General features: G+C 41.9%; 1 protein-coding gene across 3 annotated transcripts in view; it reads left to right on the plus strand.

The window, feature by feature from the left end:
• Nucleotides 1–23,307, plus strand: part of pnpla7b (patatin-like phospholipase domain containing 7b) — a 43,144-nt gene extending 19,837 nt beyond the window's left edge. For all 3 annotated transcript variants that reach the window (XM_084056172.1, XM_084056173.1, XM_084056174.1), the window contains 14 exons: nucleotides 215–278; nucleotides 1,114–1,282; nucleotides 3,992–4,174; nucleotides 13,123–13,241; nucleotides 14,234–14,390; nucleotides 15,296–15,412; nucleotides 15,786–15,855; nucleotides 16,408–16,524; nucleotides 16,677–16,825; nucleotides 16,929–17,081; nucleotides 17,471–17,587; nucleotides 19,840–19,924; nucleotides 20,708–20,853; nucleotides 21,743–23,307. In XM_084056172.1, coding sequence (XP_083912298.1) covers nucleotides 215–278; nucleotides 1,114–1,282; nucleotides 3,992–4,174; nucleotides 13,123–13,241; nucleotides 14,234–14,390; nucleotides 15,296–15,412; nucleotides 15,786–15,855; nucleotides 16,408–16,524; nucleotides 16,677–16,825; nucleotides 16,929–17,081; nucleotides 17,471–17,587; nucleotides 19,840–19,924; nucleotides 20,708–20,853; nucleotides 21,743–21,814 — 1,718 coding nt within the window. In that variant the 3' untranslated portion in view covers nucleotides 21,815–23,307. The remainder of the gene's footprint in view (nucleotides 1–214; nucleotides 279–1,113; nucleotides 1,283–3,991; nucleotides 4,175–13,122; nucleotides 13,242–14,233; nucleotides 14,391–15,295; nucleotides 15,413–15,785; nucleotides 15,856–16,407; nucleotides 16,525–16,676; nucleotides 16,826–16,928; nucleotides 17,082–17,470; nucleotides 17,588–19,839; nucleotides 19,925–20,707; nucleotides 20,854–21,742) is intronic.
• Nucleotides 23,308–25,503: the final 2,196 nt, after the last annotated feature.

Consider the following 25,503-nt stretch of genomic DNA (forward strand, 5'->3'; position numbering starts at 1 on the left):
TGTAATAGAACATTAACTCAAATATTCAACTATACATTAGATAGCAGACAATACTCATATTTGAACAAAGTTTGCGTGATGGAGGATGCCATGTGACTGGTCCCAAGCCAAACTCCAGCTCAGGACACCAACACCATGTGGTCAGTGCACCAGCTGTTTTAAAGCACCATGCATAATTGGTTCTTATGTCTAATGTATGATCATGTTTCTGCAGGTCCTACTCTGCTCCTGACCAGTGACAGTATCAAACAGAGACTGGGCGCCGCTGCCTTGGACAGGTCGGTATTTGCCTTGCATCATGGGAAATGATCAGTTGACATACACAAAGGCTGTGTCCGAAATTCCATATTAACATACTATTTAGTACACCAAAACAGCATGGGAGATGTTTGCAGTTGTATGTCCGAAACCACAGTATGAACTACAGTATACCTACAGTATATTGTATATATGTGCGTATATGTCTGAGAAATATTACAGCATGCAAGCACTGGACACTATACGACATAAATATACCAAAATGCAAGGCAGTAGTGACAATACAACAGCATATAACCAGAATTGATATGCCGGACAGCAACCAAGCATCTGACGTAATTCAATTTACCCTTCTATTAAACGCATCTAGAGCGTAAATATTTGTTAACACGAAAACCAAGGACATAAAAACCAAGGACATGTCCAATATAAACAACGTTTAACTGCCATACGCAATAATGAAACGGAAATGTTGATGTGTAGTACCTCTGCTGGCCACCGGACGGGTCACTGGATGCACACAAAAGTATGTTGAACCATAGAACCCATATTGAGTATGAAGTTTATAGAATGTGTTTTCGATGCAGCCATATAAGTGGAAAAGTGTCCAATTTAAAACTCAAGTCACGTCCTGACTTGCCTACGTAATTGAAATACGAGTCAAATAGGACCCTGGCCAGACTGAGTAGCGAAGTGAAGTGAAGGCTAATTGATTACTACATAGACCACTGCAATGTCAATTTTATTTATTTATTTATTCTGCAAGGAAGATGTGCTGTAGATAGCTTCCTAAATTAGGTATTTTGGTGTTGGGCTGAATTAGATAAAACTCATGCCAGATCTATCTCTATGCAGTGTCCATGAGTACCGTTTGTCCAGTTGGCTGGGACAGCAGGAGGACATCCATCGAATTGTCTTGTACCAGTCAGACCCCACCCTAACCCCCTGGACCCAGCGCTGTATCCGACAGGCCGACTGCATCATCATTGTGGGACTGGGAGAACAAGAGCCCACTGTGGGGGAGGTGAGGCCAAACAACATTTGACCTCTCAGTTTTTTTTAATCTCCCGTTCTAATATTTAACCCATTAAGACCTGGGGCCGATTCTACAAATGCCTTCTAAATCTGAAAAAACATATGTTTCTATATCAGTGGTGCTCAAACTTTTTCATGTCAAGGACCCCCAAAATGATATGTATTTGGCCGCCGACCCCCATCTCAAAATATTTTGTTCCAGGGACCCTCTGAGAAACAAAGATTTTAGTTAAAAATGTTCGCTTTAAAACATATTATATTGTTATATTATTATTATAACAATTTCTCAAAAATAGCAGATCTACAAGCTCATAGCACAGCACAAAGTGAGCTACCAGCTCATCTAAAATGAGCTACCAGCTCATCTAAAATGGCTCCTGATTCCCCATAGCCTTTCCTTGGCTAGAATGCCATGAAACTTGCTGAGTCAGTGTGTTCATGCTCACTGGAGGATGAACCATTTGTGTGACATCATGACCTTGTCTCCTGCACCACCCCAGGCTAAAATGTCAGCTTTAGACTCACAAGAAACAGAAACTAATAGTCACATTGCAAGATGAACCCTAGTGATTTTGCTGACCCTATGGCTTTTCCTCTAGCGCCACCCTTAGGCTGCAAGCTCATCTTCCTTTACCTTTCTTGATTTTAGTAAAATGTATGCACCTCTATTTTGATTTATGTTTATTTATGGTTCTATCTAGAGCTGTTTTCTGGTAGTGGGGGCTGTAATGATCTAATTCCTCCACATACTGTTGGAAGCCTGTACCCAAATCTTTTTGAAGTATCCTGCACATTTGTTCAGTGTAATTTCCAGCCGTTTAAGTGATCTAAAGATGAGTTTGACTTTGATGATCAAACAACCAAATTTCCTTATTTTCAATCTTCAAATCAGTTACCCTGCAAGTGTAATATTCATGCTGAACTAAATTCTGTTAATCAATTTAGAAAATGTACGGTAGTGGAATATGGTCTTGCAAAAATATGTAGAAATACTGCCCGACTCTGTCTCTGTCTCTCTCTGTCTCCCAGATAAAAAAGCATACCTACCACCTGCCCCTTTGAGAGATCATGTGCACATTAATGCCTCATCTTAATGTCCTCATCTGCATAAAGCTTGCTTGCCTGAAGAATATTGTCGCTAATGAGTGTGTGATTGGTCTACTCTAGATGTGATTATTAGGCACTAGATTACTTTGTAATTAGGCTAATCAGGATAAGCAGCTATTAGAAATAATTGATGAAATACTGAAACGCTATTGAGTCGGAGTCGTATTATGATTAGGGATTAGTGCTTTTTGATTGACGTAACATGGCACATATTAGAAATGAATCCCTTTCTGCACCTGTAAAGATGCAGTATCCGCGGTACCAAAGTTAACCCATTAAGACCTGCAACGCATCTGTGTCATGCTAAAAAGCATTATTTTACCCTTTGGCTATTCAAAAATAGCAGATATACAAGCTCATAGCGCGGCACCGAGTGCCACGCTATGAGCTTGTAGATCTGCTATTTCTTTTTTTAAATCGTAAAAATGTGTGCAAATCTTTGAATATCTGTTTTTCCGTAGCAAACATTTTTAACTACTGTATGTTACAACTTCTGGGGGGTCCCTGGAACTAACATATTTTGAGATGGGGGTCCGTGGCCAAAATTCATATCATTTTGAGGGTCCTTGACATGAAAAAGTTTGAGAACCACTGATTATTATTTATTTTTTAGACTGTTTGGATTTAGAACAATTGTAGAATCCCCCAGAAACAAAGATTTGATTTACAAATGTTTGCTTTGAAAATATATATATATTCAAATATTTGCTCACATATTCACGATTTTTCAAAAATAGCAGATCAACAAGCTCATAGCGCGGCACCGAGTGCCGCGCTATGAGCTTGTAGATCTGCTATTTTTGAATAGCCCAAAGATATCTTAAAATGACACGGATGCGTCGCCGGTCTTAAAGGGTTAACCCAACGCAAATACCAACAACCGAATAAGCAGGATGTTGCTGGATATAGTGCATGCATGCTCAGCAAATGTCACATGGATAGATAGATGCATAGAGGCTGAACCCCTGTAAGGACAAAGCCTGCTCTCCAGTACTTTGCTAATGTTGTGTTCTGTACTCTATACCAGTGGTTCTCAAAGTGGGGTCCCCTAGGGTTCCTTGAGGGGGCTCCAAATAGACCCATATAGGTTACGGGTCCATTTGGTTTCCATTTGTATACTCTCAAAGAGGTATGGGGTCCGTCCGTGGGCTAATGCATGCATACCAAACAGGGGGTCCTTGAAATGACAAAGTTTGAGAACACTGCTCTATTCAGTACAGTGTGTTTGGTAAGACGGTAGCGTAGTGGCTTAACCCATAAAATCCGGGAACGCATCTGTGTCATTTTAGCTATAGCCATTATTTTATACTTTGGCTATTCAAAAAATGCAGATCTACAAGCTCATAGCGCGGCACTTACTGTAGGCGTGTTATATACAACAAACGGGGAACGTCACAATCAGTGGCAGCTGTAGTAGTATAGCCGACTGTCAGTGAAAAAGGAGAACGATTATCTAATTATATTGGTCCCAGTTTTTAATACCACCCTGTACCTGCCGTGTGTGTGTGTGTGTGTGTGTGTGTGTGTGTGTGTGTGTGTGTGTGTGTGTGTGTGTGTGTGTGTGTGTGTGTGTGTGTGTGCGCGTGTGTAGCTGGAGCGTATGCTGGAGGGCAGTGCGGTGCGAGCCCAGAAGCAGCTGGTGTTGCTGCACCGTGAGGACGGCCCACCACCCAAGGGAACGGCTGAGTGGCTCAACATGAGGAGCTGGATCTCCAGACACCTGCACCTCTCCTGCCCCCGCAGGGTGTTCTCCAGAAGGACTCTGCCCAAACTGGTACACATGTTTACAGCAGCACACAACCAAAAAAAGGAAAAAACAGCGCCCTCTGCTGTTTTTTACCTTTCTGAATCTGTTCTTGATAGATTGCTCCAAGGCTAACCCTTAAATCCAACCTCTAAATTGCTAATCTGACCCTGACCCCAATCTGAATATTTTCCTAATTGTAAAACGTATTCTTTTTAACCACTTTTTAACCATAATATCGTTAACCGCAATTATTGCGGTTAACGATTACTTTTTTTTTACTCAGACTCGACACATTCCCTCTTGCGTTTACATGGTCATCTGTATATTTAACTTTAATAATCTGTACTGTCAGTTAGTTTATTGATGTACCTAGCAAATGCCATGGTTATTGACATATTATTTTACACAAAGGAATGTAGCCTACACAGGTGCTTTGTGAACTGGGCACTCTCAAGCATGTGATGGAGATCCAAACCACTCTGACCTTCTTGAACATTCACTCAGTGCTCCAATCGAAATCCGGTCGCTGCGTTCCACTCCGCTCGCATGCTCTGATACACACACACACACATACATCATGGCCATCAACAACCCATGTGGGGCATGTCCCAAGAACAGCATGTCCAGAATGATGTACTGGAAAACACAGTCCATCCATCAAAGTCAGAAGCCGTGACACATGGGGATTATTCAACTTCCTGGGCTGCCAGCTAGTTTATCTTTAACATTTCATGCAACCGCAGCGTGTGTCTCACAAGCAAACCACCATGTCACTGAGCTTTTTGTAGAATGCACTGGCCTAGTTAGGTATTGTGTGTAGTGTGTGTGTGTGTGTGTGTGTGTGTGTGTGTGTGTGTGTGTGTGTGTGTGTGTGTGTGTGTGTGTGTGTGTGTGTGTGTGTGTGTGTGTGTGTGTGTGTGTGTGTGTGTGTGTGTGTGTGTGTGTGTGTGTGTGTGTGTGCGCGTGTGTGTGCGCGCATGTCTGCACGGAATCTTGCATGGTCCATCTTTTAAGGTAAAAACATAACATTTAGTGTTTGTATTAGAATTACGCCGACATACACGGCACGCATGCAAGTGAACTCTGGACCAGACCTATCTTGTTAGTTAGCAGAGAAACGCACAATAAGATAACCCATAATGCCTATGTGTGTGTGAGGATTCGGGTTGGTAGTTTTGATTTTGATAGATTGCTTTATCATTTTACAAACACCTTAGGCTCAGATCACACATTCAAATAAACACACGCGGACAACTTTGAGATCTCAGTATTTGACTTGCCGGACAAGGAGGTGTGCTGACAGAAGTCTAATCACAACTGGTCTGCCCACCGACTCACACAAGCTTTATTACAACACAAGACATTAGGGTCGGCCCACAAAGTACTCAAAGTATCACATAGACAGGGCGGTACTTAGAAAGTACCCAAAGTAATAAGTACAAAAAGTAATCCATATCAGAGTATTCTCTCCCTGTCAGGTTAAGTACCAACAGGGGACTTGGAGAGTGGAGAACAGAGAGGAGATAACAGACCCTGTGGAATGGTCAACACCGTAACTCACATAGCCCATGTAGCCATAACATGACCACACAGTATTGCAAACTTGACACCTCGCCATTCCTCACTCCCAAGTCCTACCATATTAAAATGAATATACTCATATATCAAATTAAATGAACACATTAACAAAATGAATACACATTAACCCAATTACTTTATGTCAGCATACTAAACTTAAAAATCGGTTCCTACATTCCCTCCTTTTATTCATTTTTAATCTTCATATCAGGGTCTTAATTAATCAAATCAACAAAAACTTCTTGCCTCCTCGCACAGTGGCCTTGGCTCTAAATCATTTATTCTGCGTCATCTTTGTCATGCAGGGCTCGAAGTGATATTATATCGTCATCCTTGAAATCCCTATCACTCAAAGCAACCGCAGCATATGTTTGAATAAACGCACCAGCAACCATACGTTGCACTACGGTTTTGAGGCAGGGAACAGCACAGACACATAGAACGCAGAACAGCAGCATAGCACAAAGAAGCATAGTAGCCTACCGAGTTCACACAGAGCTTGAATCCACCCTCCCATTAGCGGTCAACGAGGGTCCATCTATTTTGAAGGGTCATTAAAACGTAGCTGGCTTATCTCACGGTTCTGGGCAGCATTAGGATATGGCTTCAGAGATAATGTACGTGGGGTCTAAGATTCAAACTAACGAGCACACCCCTGCCCAATCTGCAGGTAGCTTTAAGTGTGCCTTCATTCCGCACAGCCAGAATACATTATCTAACGGGTATGTTCCATTCTTAGCGATCATAGACTCATCACTCACACATTCACATCGGTTGGCTGATATTGCCATTTTTATCCATTTCAACCCATGGACATGTTTTACGAGTGAGATTATTCTTCACAGCCAGCATACTTGGTTACTTTACAGTGGTGTTCATTGATCTGACCCATATAGACAGAACTGGAGCGAGCATAACATGTGGGAAACACCACATTTGGATTCAGATGGACATACGGGCTTATAAGTGTACTTGTCATTTGTATTCGAACTCACTGTAGGTTTCACACGGCAGATAGCTTCTATCACGCATATTGATTAGAGTATCATTTAGCCAAGGCACACTGGTGAGAAGCAACTCGAGACATTGATATTCACGAACAGTCAGTGGAACAGCATGGAAAGTAGGGTGTGTAGCAGACGGGGGCATGTGTGTACAGACATAACAATCATCATTATCATTAGCTTTGGCGATTCCGTGAGCATGGTGTACCAGGCATTAAGGTGTAGTCGATGAGGAACCTTTTTGTCAGCATTCCTCCTTGTCCTGCGAGTCAATTTAATAATAGAAATACATGATACAGTCATAGAAAAAATATACATGGAAAATATAAAAATAAAAACCACAACCGAAGTCCACTGGTGCTTCAATGTTCTTTCTAAGTGCAACAAGGATTTGTGAGTGGGGGTAAGAAATCTTCTTCCAACCTTAGATCTGACCCAGCTCTAAACGCTAGGCCCCATCTTTCCGCTGGGTGCTACCTCATCGCTTAATGTTCGACAGTGTCCGCACCAGGTTGTGTGACTTTTGTGGATTCACGTAGCACGTTCCTTGATCTTTATGGCAGTTGGCGTGGCAACCAGAACCTTGTAGGGACCATCGCACCTCGGAGTATTCCTTGATGGCTTTTAGCAGGACGAGGTCACCAGGCTCCAATCCTGATTGTACCTGCGGAGAGAGAGGAATTCTGACAGATTATTGGCACTTTGACAAGAGACCAATCAGCCAGCTTTTCCCTCCATCTACATCTTGTACTTCCTGAATTACGTTATCTTCCTTGATTGGGAGTCTAAACTCTTTACCATTAACAATTTCAAAAGGATTTGGGCCCTGTAATTTCTTCAACCTCAATTTTACAGTGTCATTGAACTTCTCACTAAACAACAATTGTCATGCAAAACTCAACAATTGTCATGCAAAACTGTTTAGTATAATTTTTATTTTTGAAAATTGTAAGTGTTAATTTGTTGGTGTGGAAATGCTGCTTAATAGGTGTACCTTGGTGTACCTTCCCTCCTGTTTAGCCATGACCATACATGGTCATGTCTAATTATACTTCAATTAATTAAGAACAGCGCCATCACGGAGCCACTATAATGATTAACAAATTATCTTACTTCAAATATAAGGCTTAAACCTACTTCAAACACTTTCAATTCAATAATAACTATTCACTTATACGATGCTTGCACGCTTAAGATTTAGGGGATAAGACAAGGTTTTTCATTAATGATCACATAATGAGAAATAATAGAATGTCAATTGATTATGGTCTATAATGATAGATACGATTGCGGATAATGTCAAAAACCTATGTATAGGACAAAAGATCACTATCACCCTCATATCAATTATTTTCAACTTGCGAGTGGCGGCCGTAGCCCTCAACCGGGTATATCATTAATGGTCAGTATCAATTGACAATTCATCTACAAAAACCTCAGGTCTTCTGTTCTAAGGAACTGGTGTGGTGCTTATCACGTAAAAACTAAGTGAGAAATGGGGCCTGAGACACTGGAGGCAGTCATAACAAATGAAAGATAAGTCTCATGGGAACAAATGTTTAACTTCCTTGATAGTTAACACTTGCATAGGGGCATTGTTTCTCTTTCCTTCTCATGCTTTCACTTGTCCCAGTTACTTAGTTACTTAAGTAAATATACCAGCCACAACTTGAGTAGAAATACTCTCCAGGCAAAGTGACGGGCCCATGTGCACCGTATCTATATGGAATGCACTACTTAGCCAGTGGGGCTCGTAAATTTAGGTACCCCCACTCTAAGTGCTTTAACACATTCCTCACGTGTAGAGGATGCAGCATAAGTGATGACCTGAGACGAAACTAGGGGAGTGATTATTATTTACTTCAAATAATACTTAAGGTTACATCTTTATCAGACAATTACTATAATGATAACATCACACTTGTGCAATATTTAACTTCTTCATCATTAAATATTTCTGAAAATCAACAACTGATCTGCAGCTTGTAGATTTCGCTTAAGTCTTTTAAATACTATTATGGTGGTGTAAGTCAACACTACAAACGTCATGGCTTTATTATATTCACTTATTTAGCAGCTAGTTAAGACACACATGTCACTTACAAAAATAGAACTATCTTGGCCTGTCATTTACTCTATTTTAGACCTATGATAATCAAAAACAAAAATTGATTGAATATAGTTTTAATAAAACTGCTCCCTTATCTTCCCAAAGCTTGTGAGCTACTCCAGGGACAATGGAGCGACCAATGACCCTGCAGTGTCATTCGCCGCATCCATGATCCAGAAAGCCGCACACAAACTTTGGGCTATACAGTAACATGTGATACTCAACTGAGGTGCAGTTTAACCTGTCTTAATATTCACTTAAGTCACTCAAACCTCCCCTTACTGTAACAATGTACTTAATAACCATTAAGTGACGGCCTGTGCTTCTTTGATCAAGGCGGTTAGAGCAAAAACCTAAGGGCCTTAAATTAGTGCAATGTTCTTGCCACAGAACAGAAATCATAAAAACATCTTTAACATCATGTGTCCAGGGGGTGTACTTGTACATCAAACCTCGCTCACACTAAGGAAACAGGAGATAGGCTCCTCCCCTATGGGCCTCATACTGTTGCTGGGCAAGGCTTACTTAACTATGTAGACACCTTGTATCTTGTTTAAAATGTAACAACAACAAGGGGCAATTTAACAGTAGCATTACTATGGTAAAAAACTAGTCACCGCTTCTCTCTCACGTTACACAGCCGGGCACCTTCACTACCACACACGCACGCACACATAGCACGCACACACACACGTGCACACACAGCACGCGCACACACACAGTGTCACACACATACACACACCACTTGAGTCTTTCGGACCTCCCCACTCCTGTGCCTCCTGCACCGGGACGCAGTCCTAGGCTAGACCCCTTTCCACTTGAGGTCTACACCCAGGTCACCCTGGATAGAGAGTTCAAGCCTCCTGCTTCCCGGCGTCTTCTTTTCAAAGCCCACCGATCACAGGAGCATCACTCGCTTAGTAACTGTTGCACAAGCGGCGGTCGCTTTGAGCTTGTGATGGCCTGACTGTACATTGAGCCGAGCACGACGGCCAAGCATACCTTCCAAAGGCATCGCATGGTCTTAATGTCACCTGTGACCCGACCGGCCGGTGACCCAGTCGATAGCGACCCCTTACCTGTCGGCGTGGTTGGCGCCCCAGGCAGGAAACCGACGGTCTTGTCCTGGCCCCGCTTGGCTACGGGAACCAGAATTTTAACCGTTTTCACCAGCCTTGCCTTTTCACAGAGGCCGTCCCGCAAGACTGCACACTCTGCTAGGTGTGGACTGTCGTCCACCTACCACGCAGTGCCTGACACATCACAACATTTACAAAAACCCACAGGTGACACTTCAACGCTGTGACTTTCAAAATGTTGCCATGTGCGACACCCACGCAGACTAGACGGTTGTTTACACAGACAGGATGTTAATTCATCCTTGACAGAACACGGGGGCTTTTCAGTCTCTCCCCAGCACTATATGTGGTATTTAACGTGCTCTGGGAGCCTTGCGACCCCGCTGCCGCCTGTTGTGCGCAGGGATCGGGGAGCCTAACCCCCTAACCTACGCACACACACACACACACACACACAGCACAGACTCCTCTAAACACCCACACACACAGCACCACACAGCAACCCTATTGGTTGGTATTTAAGTACAGTACTTGAGTAAATGTACTCAATTACTTTCCAACACTACACACACTTCTCTCTCAAGCAGTCGCTATCTCTCTCTCTGCCTGGTCTCTCTCTCTGCTGTGGTGGGGCATTGACACAGACCACAAAAAGTACTTTTACTCTCAGGGATTTTACTCATTCACTTATACTCACTCTCACAGGCATCTACACAGAAACACACAACACTCAATGGGGGCCCCACACAATCAAACTGTACTTCACTCTCACATTTACACTATAATGATTCACACAGAATCTTTCCTATATTTCAGTACTTCAGGTAGTTCACACAGACTCTCACACCTTTCACATAATGTTTCACACAGACTCTTTCAGGTAGCTAACCTGATTCACACAGAATCACACAGAATCTTTCAGGTAGTCACACAGATCTCACCTGCCTCAGGTAGTCACACAGATCTAACCTGATTCCTATAATGATTCACACAGAATCTTTCAGGTAGTCACACAGATCTAACCTGCTTGCTATATTTAGGTACACAAGTCTATAAGAAACCACATATAGACAATACCAGATGTAGAATCTCACCTCATGTCTCCACTTGAGACTCCTTCCTCTTATGTCTTCATATATCAATGGCCAATTTACTATTATGTGGGTGAAACCTGAATTATGTGTGGTTATTATGATGTTCAGTTCAATGTGTAGAAATTATTTAACCACTATAAATATCTTGTTCTTATCGTAACTAAGTGTATTGCGAGGGTTTATTTACTGCACCACTGTATACTGGACAATGTATCACACCCTTAATTCACCATGTCCACGTGACATGCCCTGAAAAACCACTACCTTTTAGTGTCTTCCAGAGGGATTTTGCAAGACCTGGACTTGCAATTTCCGTGACAAACACTTCCCAAAATTCACCAGCCCACGGGGCTGCTCTAAAAAACCACTACCAATAGTGTTTTCCAGAGGGAATTGTGAGACCTTGGGCCTTTCCAATCACCGTGACTTTTACTTACCTCATTCTTTTCTCAGTACACAATTGCAGAAAATTCGAGGGCTATATGCACTGCTGTATACTGGCGACACACATTCATTAATAACATCTTAATATCACACTTCAGTAATATTAAGCACAAGACATATAAACACATTCAGTTTCACCACGTTCCAACGGATTTCTCATCGAACACCCAAGAGTACTTTGTAGGTTATTCTAGATGATCAGATCCGGAAAAGTGCTCACGGCTCACTCACATAGTGATGACCGCGGAGAGAAAATCGTTAGACCCGGATAACTCACTCAGATCGCGTTTTGGATACACATAGTGATGACGCGCGTCTGTCAATATCTGTGATTTCATACACACTACAGTATACACTTTGCAGAAAATTATAAGCCACTCAGTTGCTTCTAAAACACAGCAACAGTGAATATAACTCTTCAGAAATATCCACACTTGTCAATATCATACACAAATAATATTAACCACCAAAGTGTCCACACAAGGACCCTTATCCTAACCACATGTTAGGCACATTTGTCAACATTACACTTGAGTAATATTCAAGAATGATCCACAAAAGGATCAACTTACGTGTATGTTTATAGGTGTGTAATCAGGTTCAAATGCCGTCGGCCGTTCCTTGAAGAGAAGATGTCAGACGAGATGAACGCCGGCCTGGACCCGAATTCAACGCTCCAGGATTTTTTGCAGGATCCGGGCTACCGAGTCCTGGCTGCTTGCAGTCTTTCCCGGCGTCGTCTTCCTTCTTACTCTTCTTGGAACAGCTCTGACATCCGTGCTCGAATAGGACCAGTGAAATGATAGATTGCTTTATCATTTTACAAACACCTTAGGCTCAGATTACACATTTGAATAAACACACACGGACAACTTTGAGATCTCAGTATTTGACTTGCCGGACAAGGAGGTGTGCTGACAGAAGTCTAATCACAACTGGTCTGCCCACCGACTCACACAAGCTTTATTACAACACAAGACATTAGGGTCGGCCCACAAAGTACTCAAAGTATCACATAGACAGGGCGGTACTTAGAAAGTACCCAAAGTAATAAGTACAAAAAGTAATCCATATCAGAGTATTCTCTCCCTGTCAGGTTAAGTACCAACAGGGGACTTGGAGAGTGGAGAACAGAGAGGAGATAACAGACCCTGTGGAATGGTCAACACCGTAACTCACATAGCCCATGTAGCCATAACATGACCACACAGTATTGCAAACTTGACACCTCGCCATTCCTCACTCCCAAGTCCTACCATATTAAAATGAATATACTCATATATCAAATTAAATGAACACATTAACAAAATGAATACACATTAACCCAATTACTTTATGTCAGCATACTAAACTTAAAAATCTGTTCCTACAGATTTGTAACAGGCAACAACAGAATTAAGCAGTCTTTTTGGATTTGTGTTCTCTCCTGCTCTCATAATATTGCAGGCTGTGGTTTTCAAATATAAGTTGATGTGGGTTTATTACCTCCACTGGTGCATAAGAGCACACATTGAATATGTTCACTGGGGACGTACGACGTACGTGCACGGAGTATGTGTGTGTCAGCCTTTAGAGAAAGGCTCATGGTTGAACCTCTGGCTAAGGTAACGAACCTCATACGGTATGCAAGTGTAATAGTAAAGTTTGTGTGTGTGTGTATTTTCAGAGAGAGATGTACCAGCGTGTATTTGAGAAGCCTCCAGATCGTCACTCAGACTTCTCCCGCCTGGCCCGTGTTTTGACGGGAAACTGTATCGCTTTAGTTCTGGGTGGAGGAGGTGCCAGGTACTGCGATGTTACACACACACACACACACACACACACACACACACACACACACACACACCATGGCAAAATGCATGCCAACAACACTCCACTATGTACTTGTCGCTGTTCCTTATCTTACTGTGTATCTTTGTTAATTATGTTTGTCTGTCTCTTGCTTGTCGGTCTCTTCCTTCTGATATCCTCTCTGTAAGTCTGTTAGTACAGTCAGTCTGTCTGTCTGTCTGTCTGTCTGTCTGTCTGTGCATGTTTTTTTCTCTCCCATCATTGCTCTGGCTTGTCTTGGAGCTTTGACAAGGTGCGTACTCTTGTCAGCTACACACTTGAGATTATTGTTAGGCTTAATATATACTTTTTAGTATAAAGTATATATAGAAGTACTGCTACTATAAGCTACACCTCTTTTTCAGGAAATGCTGTTCATCCTTTTTGTCCAGAGTTGTGTAAGTTCGGTGCCCCTGTGTATCACAACGTATAGAGCAGGGCATAAATACTGACCACGATTATTGGTTTATTGGTTTTGCTTCCCACTTGGAGCAACCATGTTTAAAAATGTATGTGCCTGTGGTACTATGAAGTACCAACTGTCAGATGTGATGCTCTCTGATGTCTCTGATGGTCCAACCATGCTAATAATGTATGTTCCTCTGGGTGCTATACTGTACAGTATTGTGTATGTATGTACTATACTGTAAGTCACTTTGGATAAAATCATCCACCAAATCATATCATTGCTCTCGGGCATACACCTTGTAGTTCTGCAGTTTTTCATTAATTAGTGCCCTATTTTATACTTCGTTATATGGTTAAGACACTTGAGTTTTATAAATATTTAAACAATGAAAACTATTTACAAGAGTTTTTTGTTAAATATTAACTACAGTGGGTCTATTATTTAGAATACATTTTTTTCCATTTCCTGACAAGTAACGGTTTCGTTTCGAATCCAAGGCTTCAGCGATGTTGTCTAACGGATATTTGTGTCATTTCAGAGGGTGCTCACAGGTTGGCATCCTGCGGGCACTGAACGAGGCAGGCATCCCTGTTGACATGGTGGGTGGCACCTCCATTGGCTCCTTCATGGGAGCTCTGTATGCTGAGGAGAGAAGCTGCAGTCGCATGAAGGTCCGGGCTCGTGAGTGGGCCATGGTGGGTGAATATTATACAAATGTGCCAGGGACAACAAACCCCGCCCCCTTCCAGCCTAATTCATGCTTTGTCGCACAGCGGTGTCGCGTGTCGAAAATTTACGATTTTGTAGGTCTGTTATTTTTGGCGAGTGACACCATCGTGCGACGCAGCATCAATTTGGCTTTACACAGAACTAGTCTCTTAAAGGAGTAGTTCACCCCCAAAAATATCGAATTCTCTATCAATTACACACCCCATGAAGCATTGAATTCATGGAGATGTTTTTGTATTTGTCGCATTCCTAAGCCAATCATTTGATGAGGGTGTATTTCCGGTAGGAGACTCAATGAAGACTCTTTGAGTCTCTTACCGGACACATTAGTATATTTCCACTGGTCATCAAATTATTGGCTTAGGAATGCGACAAAAACAAAAAAATCTCCATGAATTCAATGCTTCATGGGATGTGTAATGGACAGAAAATAAGTAATGTTTTGGGTGAACCACTTCTTTAAACCAGACTATCCCTTCCACAATCATCAAATGCTACAGAGAGTCTTTAATTCTGCCTGAGAACGGGAAGCAAATATCTTTAAAATATATCTCTGCTAGGCAGCTAGCTAACAATTTTCCTAAAACTTTCAAAGATGTCCAAAATTGTCTTTTTCTTTTTTCTAAAATAGCTAAAATAGACGATCTACAAGGTGACAACATTGCGACATGTTGTGAGCTTGTAGCTCGGCTTTTTTCGCTGGTTAATACTCTTTCCTCCAGTACATCCTGGATTTGAATCTAGCCCATACCCATGTTGCTCCTGAAGTCTCCCATACTAAGAGACATGTTGTCTTCATAGACCTTTATATACCTTATAATATAGCCCATAAGTTGGGTATTAAAATATGTTGACATATTTCCAACCTCAGGATATGGGATCCATCTTCAAGAAGCTTCTAGACCTGACCTACCCAGCCACCTCCATGTTCTCTGGATCTGCCTTCAACACCTGCATCAGCTCTGTCTTCAAGGGGAAACAGATAGAGGTGACACATTCTATGATGAAGTTCTACCACTGTTACACATTTATTTTACACAGAGACAGATATTCTTTCTCAGTTCAGTTTAGTTTAAATCCTTTATTATGACAGTTCACTTTTTCTTGTCATTGTCCTTTTCTGTGATTAGATACCAGCAGGCTTTTTAGACAACAAAAGTAATACATTTGATGTGACTACACATTGTATTTAATGGTAAAAAAAACTCTTTAATTTCACTACTGATACAGTATGTGCATTATGTTCAAGACTGTCTAATTTTGAGCAAATATAATATTTACTTTAGTTACTTACCACTGACCAAACCCAGTGGAAAATGTTTTAAGAAACCTGTCCTTGTTCCCTTTCTGTCTCTAATCAGGACCTGTGGATCCCTTACTTCAACATAACAACAGATATCACAGCCTCCTCCATGAGAGTTCATACTGATGGTCTGTCTGTCTCTTCCAGCCGCCCCACACTACTCTTCACCTATTTGACACTTACTTTGTAAACATAATGTCCACGCAGTGCTTTGTTTAACCCATTAAGACCTGAGGCCGATTCTTACTGATATCTTCTAAATCCAGTTTCTATATCAGTGGTTCTCAAACTTTTTCATGTCAAGGACCCCCTAAAATGTATTTGGCCGCCGATTGTTCCAGGGACCCCCCAGAAGCAAAGATTTTAGTTAAAAATGTAAGCTTTAAAAGAATATAAATATATTAATTTCCACACATTTTCTCGATTTTTCAAAAATAGCAGATCTACCGCACTATGAGCTTGTATATCTGCTATTTTTGAATAGCCAAGTGTAAAATAATGCTTTTTAGCTCAAATACAAAAAATTGACACAGATGCGTTGCAGGTCTTAATAGGTTAAATGTATATAGGGTGTGTAAACCTGTGAACATCCCACATAGCATTTGCATGTTGTTTAAGGGTCTGCCTGTGTATATTGTCCTAGACATGTCATGGCATAAAATCCTGATAATGGCCAACAGGTTCACTGTGGAGGTACGTTCGAGCCAGTATGTCCCTGTCTGGCTACCTGCCTCCTCTATGCGACCCCAAAGACGGACATCTACTCATGGACGGGGGTTATATCAACAACCTACCTGGTCAGTAATGTCATAGACAGTAGGTGTATCCTGTGTATTTTTGCTGTTTGACCTACAACAAAAACATGTAGGATTTAAATGGGTACTAAATGGTACGTAAGACCCAGACTAATTTGTAAATGTGTTCCCGGCCTTTCCCTGCCTGTCTCTAGCGGATGTGGCACGCTCTATGGGTGCCAAGGTTGTGATCGCCATCGATGTGGGCAGCCAGGACGAAACCGACCTCACCAACTACGGAGACGCACTCAGTGGCTGGTGGTTGCTATGGAAACGTTTCAACCCCCTAGCCGAAAGAGTTAAGGTGAGTTTTGCATATTAAACAAAGGCCCTTGATTGTATTTTTCCTTTTCTTTTGTCTTGTCTTACAACACCTATCTTCATATTTCCCAACAACTAACTGCCAGGTGCTGAACATGGCTGAAATCCAGACGCGGCTTGCTTATGTCTGCTGTGTTCGGCAGCTGGAGGTGGTCAAGGGCAGTGAGTACTGCGAGTACATCCGGCCACCCATCGACCGCTACGGCACACTGGAGTTTGGCAAGTTTGACGAGATCACTGTGAGTGTCCCTCTGATCACTGTGGGGGAAGGTGGTGCCCTCTTAACATGTCTTTTGATCTCATAATGACTATCTTAAACTGTTATTTTATGTACAGTATAAGTTACACAAGCTGCCAGTGGGGTGAAATAATTGTACCTGTCTCTGATGCGGTTTCATTTGCTTTTTTCCCTTGAACAATGGTGTCATTTAACGACGAAAGATCTATCAGTAAAAGGACATTTTCAAAACAATTGCACTGGAATCAAGTAAAATACTGATACTGCACGTCTGAGAACAGGAAATTAAAATGTATTTAAAAAGTCCATGTCCATACCGTCCACACCCCCGTGAGTCTCCCATCTGTCTGTTTTGGCTTTCTCCCTAATCCTCTCTCATTGTTCCCGCAGGAGGTGGGCTACCACCATGGGAAGACGCTGTTTGATGTATGGGAGCGCAGCGGGGTGGTGGGCAAGATGCTAAAGGACAGGCAGCAGGAAGAATTCCAGAAGACCAAAAGGGGCAACGTGAGTCATTGTCTCCTCCAGACTATATTTTGCACCCTGTCCGTCCTTCTGTTTGTCCGTCCGTCCATCCGTCCATCCGTGTGTGTCCGTGTCCGTCCTTCCGTCTTTGAACGGCTAATGTCCGGCACCATAGGTGTCCGCCTCATGGTGGCGCTATAACAGGCCGATTCGTGTTTTTACCTATAACTGCATCAATCTGTGTGAAACTTTGTATGCGCACTCCCTAGAGGCCAAGGAAAAACCTTTGCCCTGCCTTTTTCACATCTGCCTTTTTATAGCGCCACCAATAGGCCGACTTATGTAAAACACCTTTTTTTATATTACTCCTTCAGAATGTATCCACATTTCATGCAAATCAGTACACATGATCTCTATAGTCATGTGATCAAGACGGATCTGTTTGATTTTCCATATTCAATCCTGATTGGCTAAGATGTGTCCCGTTTTGATCAAAATGGCACAAATTATGAAAGCAGCAACAGATTGCGGTGAAACTTTGCACGCACATTCGCTCTACATTGAGGAACAAATGCCACCCTTTGTAATTGCCCTTTTATTGCGCCACCAGGTGGCCGACTTTTGCTAAACACTTTTTTTTAAATATTGCTCCTACAATTTTTGTCCAAACATCATGCAAATCGGTACACCAAATCTCTATAGTCAAGTGATGAAGGGGGTTCCGTCCGATTTTTCATATTCCATCCTGATCCTGCAAATTCCGAACACTGCTGACCCACAATAACCTACCTGACCTGGCCAAGACCTGTGCTCTGAGGAGCACTTTTTCTAGTTTCTACTGGTGCCGTTGATGCAGATACCATTTAGACACACATTGAATTCAATGTGCATATTAATGACTCACATGGTATAACAAGAAGAGGACCTCACGTACTGTACAGTATAATTAACATAGTAACAGTACATACTGGTAGTAACATACAGTAGTAAGCATAGAGGGGGGGGACTCTCTCTCTCACACACACACACACACACACTCACACACACACACACACACACACACACACACACACACACACACACACACACACACACACACACACACACACACACACACACACACACACACACACACACACACACACACACCGAGATGACAGCTGTCGGTACACTTTATTACTATGAACACCAAGGCATTCATTTCACAAATACAGACTTGAATGATGTATGTGATGTATGTGTTTATTTAGACTAGGCCTATTCCTTTGGGGTAATTGATATAAATCTGTTGTTGGTGCCACTATAAGGTCAGGACTGACTCGCGTCTCGCCTGTTTTCTCATAAATAAATGAAAGCCCTGCCGGATCCACTAGTGTGCATGTGGGACAGGTTGATGATGCATAACGTTACAATGGCACATTTGTGCGAGCATGGTCGTGCGTTCATAAATACATTAGAGCAGTGTTTTTCAACCTTTTTCTTGCCAAGGACCCCTAAATTGATATACATTTGGCCGCGGACCCCCATCTGAAAATATTTTATGCCAGGGATCCCCAGAAGCAAAGATTTTAGTTAAAAATCTTCACTTATATTCAAAACATAATATTCAAAGATATGCACACATTTTCACGATTTTTCAAAAATAGCAGATCTACAAGCTCATAGCGCGGCACTCTGTGCCGCGCTATGAGCTTGTATATCTGCTATTTTTGAATAACCAAAGCTAAGTGGTTAAAATGATTGTGCCGCTATGTTAACTCATTTCACTGGAGACCCCCTGGCAGCACCCTATGACCACTGGTGGTCCCCGGAACACGGGTTGAAAACCCCTGCATTAGAGGAGAAATCCAAAAGACGCAGGGAGCAGTGAAGTTAGACTCCACACCGCTGTCCCGCCTTGCAGGCTGGGTCGTTTACATCGATTTGGCTCTCTGACTACCTCTCTGCTGCTGTCACTAAGGTGGCACAAAAATGACTTTCTTAGCGATTATTCTATAAATTGCTTTTTCAATGAATCACATTTTCGGCTTTAATGCCATGCCCAAATAGGGATCGATTTGGTTAAATTATAAATAAAGGTTCGGTTAACAGTTGCACAACATAGGTGGCTGTTTAAAAACCGCAGGCAGCAAGAGTGGGTAGCTCAGATGTTATAATGTGATGTTATAAGGAACCACCGTATCCCTATTTTATAAAGCCTTATTTACCAAGTGTGCTGAAAGTCTTTTTCATCACTTGACTCTTAAATTGACTCCACGCCTCATGATCATTATCTATCATTGTGTGTCTTTCAGGTGGTCACGTGTCCAAATGCTTCCTTCACTGACCTTGCAGAAATCGTGTCAAGAATCGAGCCAGTCAAACAGGCCCTGGTGGATGGTTAGTGATCAGTGAAATATCTACCTGACATTTTCATTTCCAAAACACTACAACCGTTTTCTCTAATGCTGTATTCATGTTTTTTCTTTTTTTCTTTTTATCAGCCAAGGACTTAATTTATCTGCTACCTTTCTTTTTAAACTTTTTATGTATTCCATGAAATTCATCATAGATTATATTTCCGTATTTGATGATTAGTAACAACAGTCCTCAATTTCATGCTTTATAAACACCCCCACCACCAAAACAAAATCAGAATACAAAGGAAGACGAAACAAAACAAAACATCATAGACATTGGTCATGTTTTTCTGCAATTTTCTGCTATCTTTTAAAATGTACTTCTGTCTTAATCCTCTTTGTGTGTGGGCACACATATGGCCGTATCTTGCAAAAAAGGTGGTGTGTGTGTGTGTGTGTGTGTGTGTGTGTGTGTGTGTGTGTGTGTGTGTGTGTGTGTGTGTGTGTGTGCGTGTGCGCGTGTGTTGTATTTTGGGCTCATCGTTTGTGAATGTCACTTCTTTTTCAAATGACATTCAGTACTGTATCTAATTTTGAAATAAAGCTTTGCAAATGATTAATTTCAATAGACACAAGACAGAATAATAAGCAGTGAGCACTGCAGTAAGAACTATGACCCTCATTTTATATTTATATAAAATATACACCTTATTCTTGTACTATGAATGTAATGTGTTGTAATAGCATTTTTTTTGTCAAGTCACTCTGTGTACAAGCATCACCTATACGCCTCCGATGTAAATGTTATGTTAAATGCCTGCAGAGGAAGTCTCTGATGGCGAGTACCAGACAGACTATGATGAGTACCTGACAGACTATGATGAGGAGATGGCAGAGACTAGCGCCCCGTCTGACTTGGACATGTCCAACGTCACCGAGGAGGAGGAAACCGCTGACACCGCAGAGACCGTAAGTATCAAAGTCAAAAGGAAGGGCAATCTTGCTTCTGTTATGTTTCTGTTTTCTGCTTCTGTTCTGGTTATTGGTGCTGCTGACAGTTGTAAAAACTCAGAATGACCAGTGAGCATAAGGGGAGGAAGAGGCACAGCGGGACGTGTTTGATCTTAGGCCAGGCCGGGGATACGTGACATAAGATTAGAGCTCCTCATTATATCTGTGCATGATCAAAGGACATTCAAGTGCAGTTCAATTTACAAAATGATCAATGAATGTTGATTTAAATAAGGATGTCAACAGTAACCCCTTAAGCCTGTCGTGCACCAAACATAGCCAATCTATAAGCTCAAATTGTCACCTAATGACATGCTCGAAATAGGGGGGTCAGGTTGAAAGTGTTAACCCATTCAATCCGGGAACGCATCTGTGTCATTTTAGATGTCTTTGGCTATTCATAAATAGCAGATATACAAGCTCATAGCGCGCCACCGAGTGCCGCACTATGAGCTTGTAGATCTGCTATTTATGAAAAATCTTGAAAGTTTGTGCAAATCTATGAATATAAATCTTTTTAAAGCAAACGTTTTTAACTCAAATCTTTGCTTCTGGGGGTCCCTGGAACTAAATATTTTGAGATGGGGGTCCGTGACCAAATACATATAATTTTGGGTGGTCCTTGACATCCTTGACAAAAGTTTTCGAACCACTGATATTAGCAACATACGTTTTTTTCAGAAAACTGTTGAAGACATTTGTAGAGGCGTTCCCGCATTGAATGGGTTAAATAAGCGACCCAAATAACAGTTTTTGCTCTCTGCTATGCCCCCCCCCCCCGCCCCCCAAAAAAGGCAGACTGTGATACTCTCCTGACTGCTGACTTTACTGTACCTGTTTTTCTCAGGATGACGAGATTCAGATCCGCCAGCGACGTCGGAAAGAAAGAAAGACTGACTCAGACAGCACTGGTCCATGATATCCATCATACTGACAGCCTCTTGCAGGCATGGGGGGCTTTGCCCATCTAGACCAGTGGTTGCCAACCTTTTGTGGATCATGGCCCACTTAAAAATCTCGAAGGTGTCCGCGGCCCACCCATCTGAGGGTCGCATGCATTCTCAGAGCATGTTCATTTTAATGATCAAATAAATCGATTGTGTTCCGGCTTGGACCAATGGAACTAACGTAGTAGTATACTATAAGTTCCTATTCGATTCAATTAATTTCTTCTTCTTAATATTAATGATGTTTTGTCATTACAAGCTTTTAGTTTTTTTGCCAATTATTTGGCAAATAGCCCGCAGGTTGGAAATGGCTGGTCTAGACACTTTTCAATGCAATATTTCTACTACCGTTGGTGACTGAACTTTGGCATTGCACTACTACGTTTACAAGCCATACATTTTCTATCAGCTTTTCTACTCTTCTACTTAGTAGGCCTAACATACAGTATATCCTGTCTGTAGCCTTTTTAATGTTGAGCAATATAATGTAAAACGATCCGTAGCAACTCGATCAATGCCGTTTTATGTAATTAATATTGGATAATCAGAGCTATAATTTTAACCTATTTACACTCAATTCTTAGAGTGTGATTGTTATACAGTACTATGAGTAGTGTATGTCATTACTTATAACACTACTGTACAGTACATTGTGTAGCAATGTACAAAGAGGTATTATTCTCATGCAAGCCATTCAATGCAATTTTCTTCTGTGGCAGCCAAGTACCTTGTGACCATGCTGGTCAAAGAACGGCTCCTAAAGTACTAATTGTTGATTGATTAGTAATTGTTGGCAATTTGTTAGTTATTAATTTTAGTTCAGGGTTTGAGTCAAGAACATTCAATGTAGCTGTTATGGGAATTAGCAGTAATTTGTTTTACCTGTGTATGTTTAGTAATGTTGTTAGTGAAGTCTGCCTTTAAAAAGTGAATAATTTCTTAAATGGTTGCCTATGATGTGATACAACCAAAAAGTATTATTATTATTATTAAAACGTTTTGTATTTCTTTTTTTTTGTTTTGATATCATGTTCTTTATATTAACCACTCAAACGCCAGCATCCGTATTCTGGGGGAAACCTTCACAGAAAAGAGCAGATCATGTTGTGGACTCTGCTCAACAAAGTACTGTATGGGGTTTAAGTGGTTAACTAGTGCAATGCCCGTTCAGGGCATGGCCACTGTTCGGCGCGTCCCGGTTCTGGAGAAACGCTCATCCAGTCAGCTTCACACTGCAGTCCTTTGAGTCGTCAGCAGTTTTCCCACCAAGTGAAGTCGATGTGAATGAATGCTTCTCGAGATATGCAAAAGAAGTTATGCACATTTCTGCATAATCTGCTGGTGGTGAATGCAGATTTCTAGAGAGAATGTATTCCGGCGACAAAGAGTCGTGAGGACAGATTATACAAGAACAATTATAAATGTGATACGCCTTGCTGCTCTTACACTCACTGTACTAGCGGGTTTTCTGAGTTCAATAAAATGTCATTGCAACATTAATGAACATGCGTTTTATATTGGTGTATTCTGCTCAAGATCAGATAAGAATGCCAGATACTGTAGCTCAAAATCCATACATGTATTCTTCTTATGATTATTATGTATTGCTTTAATCAGTTCCCTCTCCTCCTCCAGCTGCTCACTCTTGCGGTTTGGGGGCGCAGTTCTGCTTTTTGGCCTCCCTTTAGAATTCCCACCACTTTCTTTCTTCCTCAAAGCGCTGCACTGAACCAACGCTATAGCGTAAATATGCAGTAACTGCACAAATCGTTTTTTCCCACTTCGTTTGCTAACTCCTCAAGTAATGTTTTCTCAGACATTTTTTATTTAATCAAAATTAATATGAATTGATCTATTTTAACAATATGAAAATTGCCATGGGTGCAGGCAACGTGGAAAAAGTCCCTCACCAAAATCTCAAAGCATTTACAGACACCAGTGATTAAGACATGTTACTTTGGTGTGCTTTGGGAGTGGGGACAGGCTCAATGGTGGACATCATGAAGCCCATATAACAAAATATTAGCAAACACCCCCGCCAGCTAGTCCACAAATGTTCTGACGGCACAGTGGACTGTGCCATTCAGGGCCTGCAGCCTCTGTGCATGTTGACCTCTGTGATATACAGTATATTAGGCTAGCCTCCTGGCTAGTTGGGGCTGTTTAAACCGAACCAAGCGAAAAAGGTATTCAGCCCACCGAAAGGGAGGTACTGTATGGGGTTTGTTGGTTTTCGCTCTGGAGTCTGTTATTGTCTATAACCCCTGCCACATACAACTCACATTGTTACTGTTAAACTGATCTACTTGTACTCCCTCTTGGCCTTGCCATGTGAAGTGCCGCACGAATGTCACCATCCTTGGTTTCTGGTTTCAGTTATTTCACCTGTTCTGCTCCCATTTACGCTGATTATCTGATACTGTTTTGCTATGAATTTCATTGTTTCTTCAATTTAGTTAGAATATAGATGTGAAGAAGGATGAAGGGTGGAGGAAGTATGCCTGGGACTGTGCCACGAAAAACCTTCAAGTAGCCATTAAAGGCACCATCTCACATGCCTCATTGGTTCCTTTGCCACCGGGGTTGAACCGGTTCCGTTCTTTTTCCCCGCCTAATTTTTAACCAGTTAGTGTTTCCCCTGAAAATTAATTGGCTCCAAACCCTAAAAGTTGGTTCGGAACTGGCTCCAAACCCTAAAAGTTGGTTCGGAACTGGAACCAAACCAAACATGATTTTTCTTGACACATTTCTGGCCAGGCCTGGAATCAAACCTGGGGCAACTGAGGAGAAATAACAATAGTTCTGCTTAAAACTGGTGGAAAGGCAAGCCGGTCGTGGTTTCACGAAAGGCAAGCCGGTCGTGAAACCACCAAGGTTCCAACAATCTAGAACGGAACTAAAACCAAAGTTATTTTGGTGGAAAAGGGGCCACTGTGAGGCACTTTGCTGACCATAGAGGTCACTTTTCTTGCTATGTCGGGTGAGAGAAGTCATCCGTTTGCCTTTGCTGCTAGCCGCAGGTCTCTAGGGATGACTATGTCGGTCAGTCAGTCGGTCTGCTAGGCCACTTTGGTCCCAAACAATATCTCAAAAACTACTGGCTGGATTGCCGTGTGATTGCATGTTGATTGCAAGCTGTTGTTCCCTACTGATTTTGGTGACCCAATGGCTTTTTCTCTAGTACCACAATTAGGCCCACATTTTTAATTTCACACAAGACATCTCAAAATCCACTCAGTAAGTCATTCACTTACTGAGTGCATTCCTGCTTTGTGGAAGATTAATCTAGTTTGACCAACTACCTTGACCTATCTCCTTCAGCGCCACAGTGAGACAAAAACGTTTGACACAGGATATCTCATAATGTCATTAATCAGATTCCAGCATGAACCCTACTGATATTCTGATGGCCTCATTACCAGTTGGGTGTGAGAAGCAGCATAGTAGTTAGTGGGGCTTGTAGACACTTGTAGAGTACTATTTTGGGGATGATGGATTTGCATGCTGTGTGCAGCAGATGAGCAAATTGACAATTTCCAGGGGTGAAGTGACGTGTTCTTCCCTGCCTGTGCTGCGTGTTTTGGGTATTTTGGGGACTATTCAGTCTAATTCAGCCCACCTCGCCACTTCGTCGCAGATACTCTACCCTTCTCCAATTTCC

Source organism: Gymnoscopelus microlampas (assembly GCF_963454915.1).
Source record: "Gymnoscopelus microlampas genome assembly, chromosome: 4".
NCBI classification, from domain to species: Eukaryota; Metazoa; Chordata; class Actinopteri; order Myctophiformes; family Myctophidae; genus Gymnoscopelus; species Gymnoscopelus microlampas.